At 49.2% G+C, this 16,349-nt stretch overlaps 2 protein-coding genes across 2 annotated transcripts; both read left to right on the forward strand.

Moving 5' to 3' along the window:
- UNC119B (unc-119 lipid binding chaperone B) lies at positions 1-7,229 on the forward strand. The gene is made up of 5 exons (XM_075515871.1): positions 1-244; positions 882-995; positions 1,510-1,621; positions 1,862-2,034; positions 2,955-7,229. Exons 1-5 carry the CDS (start codon positions 40-42, stop codon positions 3,065-3,067), a joined length of 717 nt encoding a protein of 238 aa, XP_075371986.1. The 5' UTR covers positions 1-39; the 3' UTR covers positions 3,068-7,229.
- A 185-nt stretch (positions 7,230-7,414) lies between these two features.
- ACADS (acyl-CoA dehydrogenase short chain) lies at positions 7,415-15,670 on the forward strand. Its single transcript, XM_075515976.1, has 10 exons — positions 7,415-7,531; positions 7,898-8,061; positions 9,995-10,144; positions 10,344-10,455; positions 10,863-11,014; positions 11,292-11,462; positions 12,719-12,856; positions 13,113-13,208; positions 13,532-13,588; positions 14,283-15,670. The coding sequence occupies exons 1-10, from the start codon at positions 7,477-7,479 to the stop codon at positions 14,433-14,435; spliced, it is 1,248 nt and encodes a 415-aa protein (XP_075372091.1). The 5' UTR covers positions 7,415-7,476; the 3' UTR covers positions 14,436-15,670.
- Positions 15,671-16,349: the final 679 nt, after the last annotated feature.

A 16,349-nucleotide genomic window follows, 5' to 3' on the forward strand; every position in this document is an offset into this window, starting at 1 on the left:
ACCGAGGGAGGCGGCGGCCATCTTGGCGGCGGCGGGGCGATGAGCGGCTCGAAGGCGAGGGCGGCGGCGGCGACGGGGCCGGAGAAGAAGCCGCCGCCGGGGACCGGGGGGGCGCTCAGCCGCCTGCGGGGCCGGCGCGGGTCGGCCGACGCGGCGCCGCGGCCGCCGTGGACCGAGTCCGAGCTGCTGGCGCTGGACACCGTCCGGCCCGAGCACGTCCTGGGGCTGTGCCGGGTGACGGAGAGTGAGTGCGGGCCGGGAGCGCGGGCGTCGGGCCCGGGGAGGGGGCCCTCGGGCCGGCAGCGCTCGGTCGGGGTCCGGCTGGCCCCGCGGTCCCGGGCGGACCCCCCCCGCTGCTCCGTTAATCCCCCCTTCGGCGGCGGCGGCGGCTGTGCAGCCGGGGCCGCGGAGCCGGGCTGGTCCGTGCCCCTGGGGCGGAGGAGAGGGCGGCGGGAGCGGCGGAGCTGGAGCGACCCGGATTAGCGCTGCCAGCCGCTGAGCTGGCGTTGGAAGCGGCTGAGGAGCGTGCGTGTCGGCCGGCGCTGGCCGCAGCAGCGCGGTGTGGTCCTGCCTTCAGCTTTGTTACAACTTCCAGAAAGTTTGGGGGTTTTGGGGTTTTTGGTTTTTTGTTTGTTTGTTTTTCCTCTGGGCTGCTGATTTCTGCTTTTCTGTCCCTATCTCTTCCCTTTCTTGCTCTGCTACCTGGCGCCTAGTGTGCCTTTGTTTCTTCTAGCCTCAATTTTGTCCTGCTTTCATGAAGCTTCTGCAAAACAACTTGCAGTACGTATCTTAACGGGCTGGGGCTAACAGAAAAATAAATTCCTTTGGTAATTGCTCAGAGATCTTTTGAAATGCTACTGTATGTTTTCTCTCTCTTCTAGATTATTTATGCAAACCTGAGGACAATATTTACAACATTGACTTCACCAGGTTCAAGATCCGGGACCTTGAAACTGGAACAGTGCTGTTTGAAATTGCAAAGCCATCTGCTTCAGGTGTGTCATGCTAACATTGCAGGGAGGCTAGAGAGACTTGAGAGCTGAGAAGTTGCAATGCGGGACCCATGCAAACCAAGCAGAAAGGTGCTTCGATATGTCCTGGTGACTAAATTCCTCTCCTTTAAGCATAGGACTGAGTTTACTTTTGCTGAGAAACTTGTTGTCATAAAAACGTGGTTATCGTGAGATGGGGGAGTACTGTCAACTGCGAATCTTCCCTTGTTGGCTGGTTATGGTAGAGAGTTTCTTTCATGTGCTTTGGCAATTACGAGGGGGGATATCCTGTGAGGTTGAGGGTGGTTTCAGCTCCGAAACCATCAAGGCTGCACCAGCTGTCATAGCAGATCTTTTCTTTATTACTTAGTGCCAGTATGAGCCTCAGACCCATTATTAAAACACCTTTACGTTCAGTGCCTAAGTAATAGCCAGCTTGTCCTGATACACCCGCTAGCCAGTATTACCTTGCGTGTACACTGTTAGCAGAATAACTCTGAGCTGGTGCATTTTCTAGAGCAAGATGAAGAGGATGAAGATGACAACAGTGAACTGGACGCTAGTGCAGGCCGCTTTGTTCGTTACCAGTTCACCCCAGCATTTCTCCGTCTTCGAACTGTTGGTGCAACGTAAGTATGAATTCATAGAAAGAAGGGAGAATCAGATGTTTACAAAGTGTCGCTTGACAGTTTATAACAAAGCTGAGTCAAAGACTAGAGAGAATCCATCTTACACTACAAATATCAAAGTCTCTCTTTCTGGAATGATCTGTTGGGTTCTTGTGTAGCTTCGGGTCCAAGGCTCTGTTCTTCCCAATAGGAAGCGAGGTATGTTGTCTTAGCTGTTTTTTTCCCACTTTCTGCACACAGAGTGGAATTCACAGTGGGAGAAAAGCCAGTGTCAAACTTTCGAATGATTGAGAGACATTACTTCCGAGATCGCTTGCTGAAGAACTTTGACTTTGATTTTGGCTTCTGCATCCCCAGTAGCAGGAACACATGTGAACACATTTATGAATTCCCTCAGCTCTCAGAAGACCTTAGTAAGTATCTCCTTTCCCACACTGAGTTGTGTTTTGTTTGTCTGTGTGCACATGCTCATTTTCTCCTTCTCTCTACTTGTGAAAGAAGTTGTGACTGGGATGAGGGGGACAGGAGTAAATAGATACAGGTGCCTGGTTTAAGCTGTATGTAATCTTGACTGAATTACAGATTTGTGCTGCAAATTCTCCTTCTTTGAACATGAAAGCTTAAGACAACCTGTGTTGTCAGGTCACAGGCTGCAAGAACTAACTAAAGTCACAGAGCTGACCTGCCTGATGCCTAACATTGTAGCCCAGAAGATAACAAAACCTTGAAAAAGGGTTCTCTTGGTAGCCACGCATCTGTTTTCAGCACTTGCTTGTTAGCAGTTGAGCCTCCTGCTTTGGAACAGAACTGGTTCTTCTCTGAGAGGTGTGTTTTTGAGCCTACCAAGATCTCTGCAAATATACATTGCACAGGGTATGTTTGACCTCAGGGGGTGGATAGAGCAGGAGCACATGGGCCCTCCTGTGGCTGCCTAGGTGCAGGAGGAGGCGCAGAGTTTGTACCCCGCCTGTGTACGTGTGGGGAGTGCCACTGCTTTTCTATTTGTGGATTGCTACCTCTCTACTTACAGACATGATTGCTGCTCTGCTCTAGTGGTGGCTCTGACAGTTTCTAAGGTCGTCTTGTGTGAGATTACTCCATCCCCTTTTGTTTGCTTTTGACAGCACTTGTCCTGTGAATAGGAAGAATAGGAAGGGGCAGGCCAGAGCTTTTGAAGCGTGCTCAGCAGAGCAGTTTGCTTCTCTTACTTGGATAGGGCAGAGCATCAGCCTGGTAAATCCATCAGAGCGGCAGAGTCCTTTTTACTCTGAAATTGTGCTGTCCAGTGGAGTGTGGCAGGCTTTTGAATGTAACTGAGCTTTCTCTTTCACAGTCCGTCTGATGGTTGAAAATCCATACGAGACCCGCTCAGACAGCTTTTACTTTGTGGACAACAAGTTGATTATGCACAACAAGGCCGACTATGCGTACAATGGAGGACAGTAATTCTACATCCACTGGATGCTGTGCTGCCGTTAACTGTTCCAGATGTCCAGGAGTGGACTGGGGTTGCTGTCTCGTGCAACAAGGCTTCTTGCCAAACCTTTTCTCCTTGCATGAGGCTGAAAACATGAAGCAAAGACGACAGCTCAAGAAAGTAAAGGAAATCTCCCTGCAACACTTCTCTATCCAACACTCAACATATCCTGCCTCTCATTCTCTATTTCTGATTACCTTCTGGTACCTTGGTTAGGTCATGGATCAGAGGCACTGTTAGAAAATTATTGCTGTTACAGTCTTTATAGCTAGGTTGCACTTTTAGTGCTTCTGATGTTTCACCTGTTGGGTGACTACCCTCTTTCAAGAGGTCAGATTGTTTGGGTAAGCTATTTCTTAGCAGGAAAATTTTCCCCCTTCAAGTAGGCAGTGACACTTGAAAAGCAGATCTCCTCTTCAGTTTGATAGATCATCTCTTTAGTGCACAGTGGTTTAGTTTGTAGCATGGCTCAGATTGCTTTTTAGGGTGCATCCCAATATTCTCCAATGGGAAAGATAAAATAAGAGACTAATTCAGCTTCTAAGCAGTGTAGGAATCTTCCTTCTGCCTCCAGGGGCCTGAGCTGCCCCTGAGAACAGCTTAATCTGTATCTTGCCAGAGATTTCACTAGAGATATGAGGTAGGGAAAAAGGGGCTTTATCCAGGTTGGTCATCGAGTCAGTCTCATAGCATTTCTATTTGAGTTCTTGTGAGCAAATTGTTGAATTTTGGAGCTCAGGGGTCAACCTTAGAGCTGAAGTTAATCTCACTATATTTACCATTTCTCCTGCTTCCCTTTGTGTAGGAATTTTGGCTCTTGTGACAGAATGTGTTGCTTTTTAGATTGGCAGCATGCTGTCAGTCCAGCTGGGGTGGAGGGGAGGTATCAGTCTACTGGGGCTTAGAGGAAAAAGGGAGAATGTGGAAAATCACTTGAAAAATGTGTAGGAAGCAGAGCTTCCTAGGCTTCAATCTCTGTATACTTTTAAACCTGAATGATCTGTCAGAGGTGCTGGAAGGAGAGACAGTGGTGTTACCAGCTCATTTGCTTTGTTTTAGTTGAGGTATTAGTAGCTAAAAGCTTCTCAGGTCAGATCACTCAGTGTTATGGAGTGGGATTCTTACAAAGTGAGATTTTGTATGATTCTCTTTTTAATTGCTTGAGTTCCCATCCCTGCTTTGCCTACTTAGCTGCTTATTTATGGTTTACGAAGTTCTGCTGAGTTAGTTACTGCCAGACCAGAGGCTGTATTTCACAGCTGCGTTTGGGAAGTGGCGATAGGAAATAGCATCATGCAGTGGGAAGAGGAGACCCATGTCTTCCCAGCAGCCATGCTGGAGCCCAGCTCCTGACCATGCAAAATCTCAGCTAACAAAACCCTTTTCTGCCTATTTTGCTGGCTCTGAAGACTGGTATTTTTCCTGTCCCCAGCTGGGCTGGTCAGTTGTGTCTCTTGTACGTGGGAGTTAGGTTGCATCTAGAGACGTTTGGTAGCATTAGTTCCACTTGTTCCTTGAGACAGTTGAAATCTAACTCCTTGGTGGATACAGGTGGTTACCTGTTGTGTTAAGTAAGATTCAGTGTAGTTTATGTTTTAGCAGGATTAAGTGGGGTGGGCATCACAGCCTGGAGCCTGTTAATGCATAGAGAGCAATAGGAAACCACTGCCTTTAGCTCGCAGATTAATGATGTTAACTTTGGCATAGGAGATCAGCTGGCATCAGGGTAAGCAGTGAGAGTATGTGGGGTGGCAGCCATGAAAGAATCTCCAGCTCTTGGGAAGATACTTAATTATGATTAACCACAACAAATGACCTGTTCTGGGTGGAGCATTAATCATAAGCAACCACAATAAATGTCTTGGGAATGCAGAGGGGCAAGATCTGCGTGGTTGAAAGATGAAGAACAATTCTGCTACCAGCAGTCCCCTCCAGCATCTCCAAAGGCACTTAGGCAATCTTGTTTAGTTATTTCAGAATTAGTTAAAGCTGCTTGTAAGGTGGAGCTTGAGATGCCTCTTGCAGCGATTGTCTTCAGAAAGCCTCGTGTCATGCTGGTGAGGTGGGAAACATTTGTTTTGATGGAAGAACAGGTAGTACTTGTGACAAGGCAGAACTGCCTGGAAGTGTGTTTTTCATCCTGAAGTGTTCTGAGATGCCCAGGATAGTGTCTGAAGAGCCTGCTAGTTATTCCCGGGAAAATTTTAGCATATTGAGCTGAATTTGTATGTAGTATAAATCCAGGTGCCTTTAAATGTTACTTTTATCTCATTTTCTGTATGAAGCAACCTCTTACTTTTCTTATGAGTGTGATGATTCCCATCTGTTTTCTATGTCACCGCGTAAAGGTTCTTAAGGGGAAGATAGACTTGCCAGGGTGAGCAGCAGAAACTACTATGCGAGCTGTTTGTAGTAGTCAGTGTGCAGCTCTGCACGGTCGGGGTATTTGTTGGGGTGTGGGTGCCATCTAGCCGCTGCTTTGCAGAATGCGGCTGAGAGCTGGAGAGCACCCTGCCAAATGTAAATGAGGCATGTGATGCTTATAGGAAAGTGGATTCCTGTCTTCAGTCATTATCTCTGCCAGTAGTGATGAGGAAAAAGCACTGAAGCAGTTGCTTTCCCACTGGTGAATGTATCAGCTATTCAGCAATAAAAAAAGGAAAACTGGAGGAAAATCGGAAGACTTGCAGGCAGCACTAGCACCCCTCAGTTTCTAGCTGAATTTACTTGCTTTGCCAAATTAGAAGGTGTTTGCCCAAAAAGCGTGCTGCAGAGAAGTCCCTACAAGAGGGCAACCCAGCACTGAAAAAGTTGATCGTAATCCAAAAAGTCGGGGATTTCCAAACTCCTGTCCTCACTTTGGCCGCTTCCCTAAGGTTCCTTTTCTCTTAGATGCTTTCTATAAAGCGTCTTCTCTTGGTGGCAGGGATGATGTCTTTGGTAAACATGGTTTAATAGAGCATCCTCCTTCTGGATTGTGTGCTCTGATGCTTTAATGATGGGTCAAAGCTACTCATGCCAGTGGGCTGGGAAGATATTCCAATGGGATCTCATCCTTGTCAGGTGGATGGTCTGTCCTAGCCAGGTGCTGAAGGCGAGGGAGATGCTTTCAGTGTTGGTTAAAGTTTCAGCAAGGGAAAAGGTATCTGTGCAGACAGCTTCTCTCAGGTTGTGTGCTGAGTTGGAAAGAGAAAAGAGTTGGGATCATACTGTGTTCCCCTATAACAAAAAAAGGGACCAAACCCACAAACTCACATTAAATCTTTCCAGTATTTGTCCTCTTAGGACCAGGACCTCTTTTTCACATTTTTGAGGCAAGTGCTTTGGATCCATGCAAGCAAGCTTCCTGGACAGCTATTTTCATGATTGACTGAGGAATGCATATTGCACCTTGTGAAGGAAGGTCATCTCTTGTCGTATGGACTGGGTACTGCTGTCCCTGTCCTCCATTTTTGGTAGGAAGTGTCTTCCTTTGTGTGTTTTCCTTAGGATTTTCAATGTCTCTTGCTGCAGAGAAGCAGCAGCAGCCTCCTCTCTGGTGCTTGAGGATGTTTATTCTGCTTATCTGAGGGTTCAGGAGGAACAAAACAAGTGTTCAGAAGGCAGAAATGAATGAGGAAGGTGGTGATGGTGAAGCAGTAAGGTCCAAACGTGGTAACTACTTCTCAGCTCTGTGTTTCATTACATCCTCTTCAGCTGTTTCCCAGTGTTTGCCTTCTGCCCTGCTGTCCTGTCACATCAAGCTACTGAGCCTTGTGCTCCCCCAGAGCGTGGCCCGGTATCGGGTGTAATCCTCGGACCTGAACACTGCCATCTCCCTGTAGCTTTACGATGAGGAGAAGGCCGAGGGACGGCTGCCTGGCGGAGTCATCGCCTCTTCCTCTGCAGCAAAGGAAAAAAAAAAAACCGAACACCAGCAAACGCCATCTCCGTCTGCCTGGATCTCAGTGCTGTTACAGGACATGTATTTGTATCTCTCACGGTGTGGCCTTTGGGCTGCTGGCACGTCGACCTCCTCCGTGCTGTCCCCTTCGGGCGCTCCTGCCGTGGCCCTTCCCGGGAGCAGGCCGCGGGGCCGGGGCAGCCGTGCTGGCCGTGCCCCTTCGGTGCCGGGGTCGCCGGCTCCCTCTCTGGGTGCCGGCACGGAGCCGGCGGCCCCCCTGCGCTCTGCGGCGCGGCGCCCGGGTGACGCTGGGTTCGTATAAGCGTTATTTTGTCACCAGCAATAGTAATAAAGAAACCTCCCATTTTCGCACAGGCGGTCCCCGCTCGGGGGGGCGGGGCCGGGACGGGGGGCGGGGCCGCGGCGGCTGCGCTGGCCTCGCGCGTGCGCTGTTTCTCCGCTGCTCGCGCTCCCCTGAGGCGGCGGGAGGCGGCCATGGCGGCGGCGGCGCGGGCGGCGTTCCTGGCCCGCGGCGGCGGGGGGCCCAGGGGTGAGGGCGCCGGGCCCGGCCTCGCTTCGCCGCGGCTGCTCGGGGGGCTGCGGGGCACGCGGTGGGGGTGGGAAGGGGCCGCGGCCTTCGCGGGAGGCGGTGCCCCGGTGCCCTTCAGGGCCCGAGGCGGGTCCCCTCAGCCGTGGCGGGGCGGTGCCGCCCTTCGGCTGAGCCCCCGGCCTGCTGTGCCCCGGCTGCGGTCCCGGATCCCTCGGCCCCGGTGCCGGGGAGGAAGCGTCACTCCGGGGAGGCCCGCAGCCGCGTTGTATGGGTCCCGCCAGGGGCCGGGTCCTCCTGGGCCGGTTTCAACTCCTTCCCTCGGGCGTGAAGCGAAACACCGGCGCTTAATTCCATTCTTCCTTTCAGCGCTGGCCTTTGGGTGCCTCCGCCGACTGCACACGGTGTACCAGACAGTGGAGCTGCCAGAAACCCACCAGATGCTGCGTCAGACGTGCCGGGACTTCGCAGAAAAGGAGCTGGTGCCTGTCGCAGCTCAGCTGGATAAAGAGCACCGCTTCCCGGCCGAGCAGGTGCGTGCTGCTCCCGCCGGGAGGTGGGCACGAGAGAGGCTCCTTCAGAGCCTGACCTAGAATCATAGAATCATTCAGGTTGGAAAAGACCTTTGAGATCATCAAGTCCAACCGTAAATCATAAACCTTGCTTTAAGTGCAAGCCCAATTACTTAAACCTTACGGTTTCCTCTAGGGAGGGAAAATGCATTGCTTTCAAAGGTACAGGACAAGTGCTTACACAAAGCATGATATCCTGACAGCAAAACAAGGAAGGAAACCTAGGTGCCCTGATCTCTTGACTTCCCTCTGCTGCTGTGGCAGGACCACCTGGGCCTGAAGCAAAATGTACATTAAGCTCTGGCTTAGCAGAAAATTGAAGTTTAGACCAACTTGTGGGAGAGTTCTTTGAGTGTGGGGGTTGTAATGCCCCCAGGACATTTTGAGCTCTTTACCTTTACTTGTGTTTCTCTGTAACTGGCTTTAGTACCATTCAATTTTCAGTTCTCTTACTGACTTTCCTGTGGGCTGTGATACAACTGACTTAAAAAAATCAATGAAATAATACTTTTATAGACTGCACATAACCATAAAAAGGGTTTATAATGAGGAAGCGTAGATGACCTGAGTGCATTTCAGATGGTGAAAATAAGTGATCGGGAGATGGGAGATGCGTGTTGGTCATCCTCTAGGACTGTGAAGTTGAGATTCCAATCAAACGTGTGACTTCTCTTATGGAAAGCAGTACAGACACAGCAATACATTGTGTGCCGTGTTGAGCAGACTAACTCACCTGTTTCATTGCAATGAAATACTAAGCTCCAGAAAAATATATACTGTTACATTAGCCAAAAGGCTCCAAGCAAGCACAGTCAGAGGCATGCGAGTTTTGTCATACACCCCTCTTTCCATTAAGGAGTAAGAAAGATAGCCAGGAAAGTCATACTCTAAGGAAAAAAACCCTTTCTTCTCTACTTCACTGTTCTTACCTGAGAATTTTACATTTGATTTTGAGTCTTTTCACTTGAATGCGTTGGGGAAAATTGAAAATGCAAACAGTGTTTATTAAGATAAAGCAACATATGTAGAACTAGTTGCTGTCTGTTGTTTATCCTCTGGATTTGATGTGAAGGACGGGTGTTTTTCGGTGCCCATAAAGGAGGGAAAATAGTTTAAAAATTCCTCCTGGGTCCTATTAAAGCAAGCGGAGACTGGTAATATGCTTATTTCTGCAACACCAAAAACTTGACATCTTACATATAAAACCAGGAGAGCTTGTTTTTTCTCTTGTACGTTGCCAAGAGACCTAGAGTGAGACAGTCGGTGCTCTGAAGAGCTTATGGTTAAGAAGCCAGGGGTCCAGCTGAGGAACTTGGGGTGGAATAATTTGGAATGTAACCAACAAATAAATTTTCTGGGAAGCAAGACCTGGCTTTAATGGGGATGAAAAAAATCACCTTCTTGTAAACTGTCCTGTGGGTCATTCATTCTGTAAAATTCTTTCCTTGTGCAGTCCTAGGCTGAAGCTCAGCAGACTCAAAGGTAAAGTTCTAATGATTTTTATCAGCTAGATTTCCCATTGAGAGCTTTCTACTGACAGGAGACACACAAGGGGAAAAGCTTTGGTGGGAGGCTGAGGAAATGCTGGTGGGGTTGTATCTCCCTATTTCACCTTCAAAAGGCTCCCTCCTTCCTGGTACTGGGGAGAGCTCTTCAAATAATCGAGAGCCTTATCTTAGGCAGCAGTGACTGTGTATAGCTCTTGTTGACGTCATCAGGACCTTGGGACACTTACCAGTTTGTACAGTCAGATTCCCATTTCACCAGGAGTTGTGCGCATCTTTTCCTCCGTGTGTAGCCCTGCTATGACCTGTCTTTATCTCCATGTGTCTGCATGTATTTGTGGGGCCACTGGTGGTGCAGAGGATCTTACTTCTCCGTTCCCTACGTGCAGGTGAAGAAGATGGGTGGCTTAGGGCTGCTGGCTATGGACGTGCCAGAGGAGTACAAAGGAGCAGGCCTTGACTACCTGGCCTATTCCATTGCCGTGGAGGAGATCAGCAGGGGCTGCGCATCCACGGGCGTCATTGTCAGCGTCAATAATGTAAGTATCTCAGGCTGTGTGTGAGGGACAGGCGTGGAACCAAGTCTGGCATCGGAGGAGTTACTGGGGAGGAGTGTATGGGAGCAATGGGATCTGTTCCTGTGGTGGGTTCTGGTGTGTTGGAGAGCACTTAGACGTTAGGGAGTTACTGGATGGCTTGTACCTTCGAGAGCACTAACTGAACTCTCAATTCTTAAAGTCTCTGTATTTAGGGCCAATACTCAAGTTTGGCTCCGAAGAACAGAAGCACAAGTGGATTGCTCCCTTCACTGGCGGAGACAAAATCGGATGTTTTGCCCTTAGTGAACCAGGTGATGTGACTGTTACCATTCCTGTTGCAAAGAACATAGGGTAGCTTCTTTCCTTAGTCAGGTTTAGGATGGACTTTAGGTCTGTGAAAGTGTAACAGTTTGTAGAAAGGTGGTTTATAGCAATTCTGTGTAAATGAAGTCTCAGTGCCCATGGTATTAACTGCCATCCCCATGGCCCACACTGAAGATTTTCATCCCCTCTGTGTGAGCAGAGCTCTGGAGATGGACACATCTTAGACACATGGGCCTTTCCCCTTCCTCTTTGGGTCCTCTGGGAGGGACAGTGCTGACACTACTGCAGTTACAAGAGGTGCTGTGAGCTGACAGTGGGGGTGCAGGCAGGGAGTGGGTTTGCGCCCCAGGCTGCCACTGATTGCCTGAGTTCTGTTTGCTGGTGCCTTGCTCAGGAAACGGCAGTGACGCAGGTGCGGCATCCACGGTGGCACGCCTGGATGGTGACGAGTGGGTTCTGAATGGCACCAAGGCCTGGATCACCAACGCCTGGGATGCCTCGGCCACGGTGGTGTTTGCTACTACGGATAAATCCCTGAAGCACAAGGTGTGTTCAGGGTCAGTCAGGAAAAAGGGCTGGGAATAAAGGAGTTGTGCAGGAGCAGCTCTTTGAAAAGGCTCTGGGGACTCTGTATTTAGAGCTGTGCAGGCATTGAGCAGAGGAGGGGCTGATGCGTGCTGGCTTTGTTCTGTCTCAGCTCTCCCCTCCCTTCTCCCAGTTACCTGGACGTGTGGCTCCTGTGAAAAATGTTTGGAGGAAGCCTGTTGACACCCAGGTAAGTGGGAAGTTGGCACCATTCCTAAGAATTTGGGTCTTGTTGCAGGGCATTAGCGCCTTCCTGGTTCCCATGCCAACTGCTGGGCTGTCGCTGGGGAAGAAAGAAGACAAGCTGGGAATCCGAGCCTCTTCCACTGCCAACCTGATATTTGAGGACTGTCGGATACCCAAGGCCAACCTACTGGGGCAGCTGGGAATGGGCTTCAAAATTGCCATGGTAAGGGATGGATGGGGGTGCAGCTCTGGTTGTGTAAAGCTGTAGTTCCCAGGCTTACAATTTTCAAAACCGTTTTCAGACTTAGGATCACTTTGGTGAGAGCCGCTAGCATGAGCTGTTCTGTGTAACATTAAGCAGTTGACCCCTCTTGCCAAACTGGGAGAATTCATTCACAGAGCTTGATGAATCATTAATTTACCATAGCACCTTGACAGCACTTTTATTATAGACTCAATGTGGTGGTTCTCAGATGAAGGAATGCCGATGCTGCTGAGGGCCCTGTGTGAGCAGGGTTGGTGTATTTTAATTTTTCTCCTTTCCCAACCCTCTACTTGTACCCATAGGTAAAGGGAAAACATGGCATTTTCCCTAAATACTTTGGCAGAGGAAAACTGTCCTGGAGGCACAGGACAACCTCTGGTTAGTGTCTAAAGGTGGATGGAATCTGAGTTACGGCACGTGTGTGACTTCTGAGGAGCCAGGCAGCCGCAGAACAGTGCGTTCCCTGCACGGATGCACTCCCCCTTGGAAGTGTTCATTGCTCGCCCTGTAGGGGCAGAACACCATTTGTTGGCCTGACTTTCTGAAAAAGGCTGAACTCCCTGGAGACCAGCGCCTTTCATTATCTCCACAACTAAAAGAATGCATCAGTCACCAACCACTTTTTTAAGACACTTGGCCCAGGACTGAGAAGATGAAGCCTTTGCTCACTGTGCTGTAAAGTTCTTCCTGTGCATAAGGAGGCAGGGAAGCAGTTAGAAGCCTAATGGGCAGGTGTTTGAGGTAAAACAGGTTATTGACTCAATTCACTAGTAATTTTGAAAAATGCGTGCTTCAGTGTGTGTACTAATGATGAGGGGAAAGAGAAAACTGACCAGATTTCCTTCTTTTTTTCAGTTAAAGTAAAATCAGCTGCGCAGTGAGCCAGGGGTCTAGCTGAAGGGTTCTTTTCAGTCCCTTCCAGAGCAGATGCTCCTCGTTGTGCTGTTTCCCTTATTTTGCACCCCCTCTCTTTTTCCCCAGCTTTTCCCCTCTCCTTTCTGCTTTTCTTCTTGTACCCCGGCTTCTCTCTCTGCAGTGCCCAGTACATTTTATAGCTCTCTATTCCTGCATAACCGGGAATATTCTGAATCCAGGAGGCCTGACCAGAGGATAACTAAGGCTACAGCAGCTTCCCAGCAAGAGCAGAGATGTGAGTGTACTATTTTTGATCAAGCACGACTTGACTTAACACATATATTTTGTGTCTTTCACAGCAAACTCTGGATGCAGGAAGGATTGGTATCGCCTCACAGGCTCTTGGAATAGCACAGGCAGCTCTGGACTGTGCTGTGGATTATGCTGAAAAGAGAACGGCCTTTGGGTCACCCATCACGAAGCTACAGGCAGTGCAGGTACGAGCTATGGGGATGGAGCAGTTTCAGACATAGCTGGTGGAAGGTTCATGTGGGCTCTCGGGCATGGCTTCAGGCACGCTTTGCACTGTCTGGGATAAACGAGGTATCTGTTTTCAAACACTTAAAACTGATTGTTGGGATGGAGGTGCTCCTTTTCTAGCAATATTGGTCTCAGCAGTGGGAGACTCCTGCTATATGTTCTCGTGTGGGCAGAGGCTGCCACTTGGAACAAAGGCAGTGTTTGTCGTTGCAGTTTAAGCTGGCAGATATGGCTGTGGCCTTGGAGGGTGCGCGCTTGCTGACCTGGAGAGCTGCTATGCTGAAAGACAATGGGAAGCCCTTCACAAAGGTATTTCCAACCTTGCATTTGTCTAGCAGTGACAGCGCTGGGCACAGGCTCAAGGCAAGAAAACCATGCTATGTACAGCACTGCTGCGTTCAGCTCTTGCCCAGCTGGCGCTGTCGGTGTCTAACCCACCAGCAGCAATTGGACTGTGCCGTCTGCTGAGCCAAGTCCTGGTTTTAGCCAAGGGGAGAGGGGTGGCAACTGTCAGCTGGCAGCAGTGATCAGGCCTGTCTCTTTGCACAGCTGTGAGTGTTCCAGCTCCTCGTGCACCTGAGGTGTTCCTTTTGTGATAGCTGCACCCTCAGTGCTGTTTTCCTTCCCCTAAGGAAGCGGCGATGGCCAAGCTGGCTGCATCGGAAGCTGCGACAGCCATTTCTCATCAGGTAACTACTTCAATTGACATTACTCATATACAGCATGCTGAAAGGGAATTTGTGATCCTTCCCCTTGTCACACAACAAGCGCCTGGGGACGGTGGGATGGGATTTATGAGTTGTTTTTGTAGTTTGTTGGGTTTTTTTGTTTTTTTTTTTTTTTTAAAAAAACCCCAAACCCACATGGCTGAAGCTGGATTTGCCACAGCCATCTTGCTGGATTTTGGAGTGGGGGGTGGGCAGGGATTTATGCTGGCCTGTGGCAGCTGTGTTATTAAAGCCACCTTGTGCCTGCTGCTGTCCAGGGCCATGTCAAGGTTTTGACTGGGATCAGCGACGTGGGAGGGAGCATAGGTGCACCGGTCAGCACTAGTATTGTTTGCAACATAGTGAGCAGATGGGGCAGTACCTCCAATAAACGTCTGCATTTAATTTCCCCTGTCCTTAATAAAAATGTCTTAGCTGAACATGGATCACTAACAAATACCTCTGTAGCAGCTCATTCTCTGTCTGGGACATTAGTATTGCTCTTACCTGGCTCAAATCCTGTTTATTCCTCTGATTGCAAATGGGCTGCAGTCATCCCCATGTGTTCCCCCCAGTTATGCCTGCACTGAGCTTAGCTCCTTTTAAAGTGGCTGTGTTCTGTAGAAAACTAATTCCCTGACGCTGCTGCCTTTCTAACCTGCTACCTTTGTTTCAGGCCATCCAGATCTTGGGTGGAATGGGCTACGTGACAGAGATGCCAGCAGAACGCCACTACCGCGACGCTCGTATCACCGAGATCTATGAGGGGACCAGTGAGATCCAAAGACTGGTGATAGCAGGTCAACTGCTGAAGGCCTACCGTAGCTGAAGAAGCTGACTAGAACAAGACACTGCCCTAAAGTGCCTCGTAACAGTGCACAACAGTGATGAAGTCTTGGCCCTCTTGAACAAGGCTAACGATGGAAGTTTTCCTCACCAATGAGTAACTGACCCTCTTGTTAAAATGTGCTGATTCTTCTTTGGACAAAGTATGGTGGATGCAAGGCCATATCTAGGTTTGTAAGTGACGGCTGTGAATGCAGGAGGGAGGAGGCAACCGGTCCTTGTAGGGGAGCGTAGGTCTTTTCCTAAACCAGAGTGGTGGTGTTCAGTAAAGGCAGCAGCTCTCCTTGTGTGCTTCCCAGCCACTGCCGGTTTTGCAAGGATTTGTCACTACATGGTACTTGATAACCAGTGCCAGAGTTAGAGGCACTGAGAGATGTGACACCTCTGCCCTGTTGCAGGCTCCGGGTTATGTTGCCTCTTCTGATTAGGTTTCGATTAATTTTGGGTGTGGGACTCAGCTGTGTGTGAGCTCCTAATTGGATGCAGGCTATGCAGTGTATCCAGCTGAGTACAGCAGTGTGCTGTTCCCCATTATTCGGCAGGAGAGGAGCCAGGCAGGAGGACATGGGTACTACCTACACACAAAGGGCTCTTCGCACAGCCTGTGGTTGCTGTCTATGTAGATGTAAAAACAAAGGTCAGAAAAAAACCCCTCAGTGTTGCCCAGTAGAGCCCAGCAGCCTGCTCACTCAGCCACTTACAGAGGTAGGTAGGTGTAACAGCAAAGGACAGAAAAGCTGCAATGCCTGCAACTGATTTTTAAAAAAAAAAAAGCCACCACCAAAAAACCTCTGCTCCCAAAGCTGCATTTACTATACCAACAACTACCCAACAGGAAGGAAAGTGCATGAAGTGGCAGCAACAGCCTTTAATCTCTACGTGTTTTGGGCAACAACGAGGAAATGAACAGATGACACAGAAAACCTTACCAGGAAGCTTTAGCAGTAGCACATATCCTCAATCAGTTATCTTTGGCAAGAAATTAACTTTTAGAAGATTCAACGGCCAAAAGAAAAGCTCTAAACTCAGGAAAAGATGGAGAGGATTAAGACTACAGTCTGTATGGTCCGCCCCCTTGTCCAAACGACGAGCACACTAGAAGTAAATGGTTATTTTCCTGTGCTGCCATTTATTTAGATTTGTGTGGAGAGAAAAACAGGAGGATTTTATTACACATAAGAGAGCAGAGAAGACAAATAAAACCTGATTTTAAAGGACCACCAGTCCCCACTTTCTTTTTTTTAATGCAAATGTGAATTCATTTAGACTATTGTCTTCCAGTCACAAGGGACAGGAGCATAAACCACCAGGGCCTGCACGCATCAGTTAGACACCACTTTGAGGTGCAGCAGGTGTTTGCTAGTGCAGATGCCCCAGCAATATAAATAACCCCTTTGCAGGTTGCTAGAAGGCAACTGCATGTTGGGGCAAAGTCCTGAAGTCTCGAATTTCTCCTTGCTGCTCTCACAACCCTAAGGATTAACAGAAAACAGAGCCAGGCAGTGAATTCAACAGAGTATTTCTACTGGAAGACCATTATAATGACTGTGAATGTGTTGAAATTACGGAGGGTTTCTAGGAGTGAGACACTTTCCTAGCTTGATTTCAGCCCATATCACTGCTTTGATGATTGCTGAAAGCTCCCATCTATGACTGTATAGGAGAAAGTGATACAGTTTTACACTTAATTCTCCTTGCAGCCACCCAGCTAGAACAGGAGCTGTAAGGCTGCTTGCTGCAAGACAGCCAGGACTTTGGGAACGCAGAGTTACTGTTCAGTGACTGTCTTCACTGACCTCATGTGCTGAGGTCCAGCTGAATCCCCAGTGACCCAGAGCAGTCAGTCGCTTAGGCCATGCCTGCTCCACTGTTTCCCCTCTCTTCATCTAGCTGCTTC

This window comes from Mycteria americana, chromosome 13 (genome assembly GCF_035582795.1).
Source record: "Mycteria americana isolate JAX WOST 10 ecotype Jacksonville Zoo and Gardens chromosome 13, USCA_MyAme_1.0, whole genome shotgun sequence".
NCBI classification, from domain to species: domain Eukaryota; kingdom Metazoa; phylum Chordata; class Aves; order Ciconiiformes; family Ciconiidae; genus Mycteria; species Mycteria americana.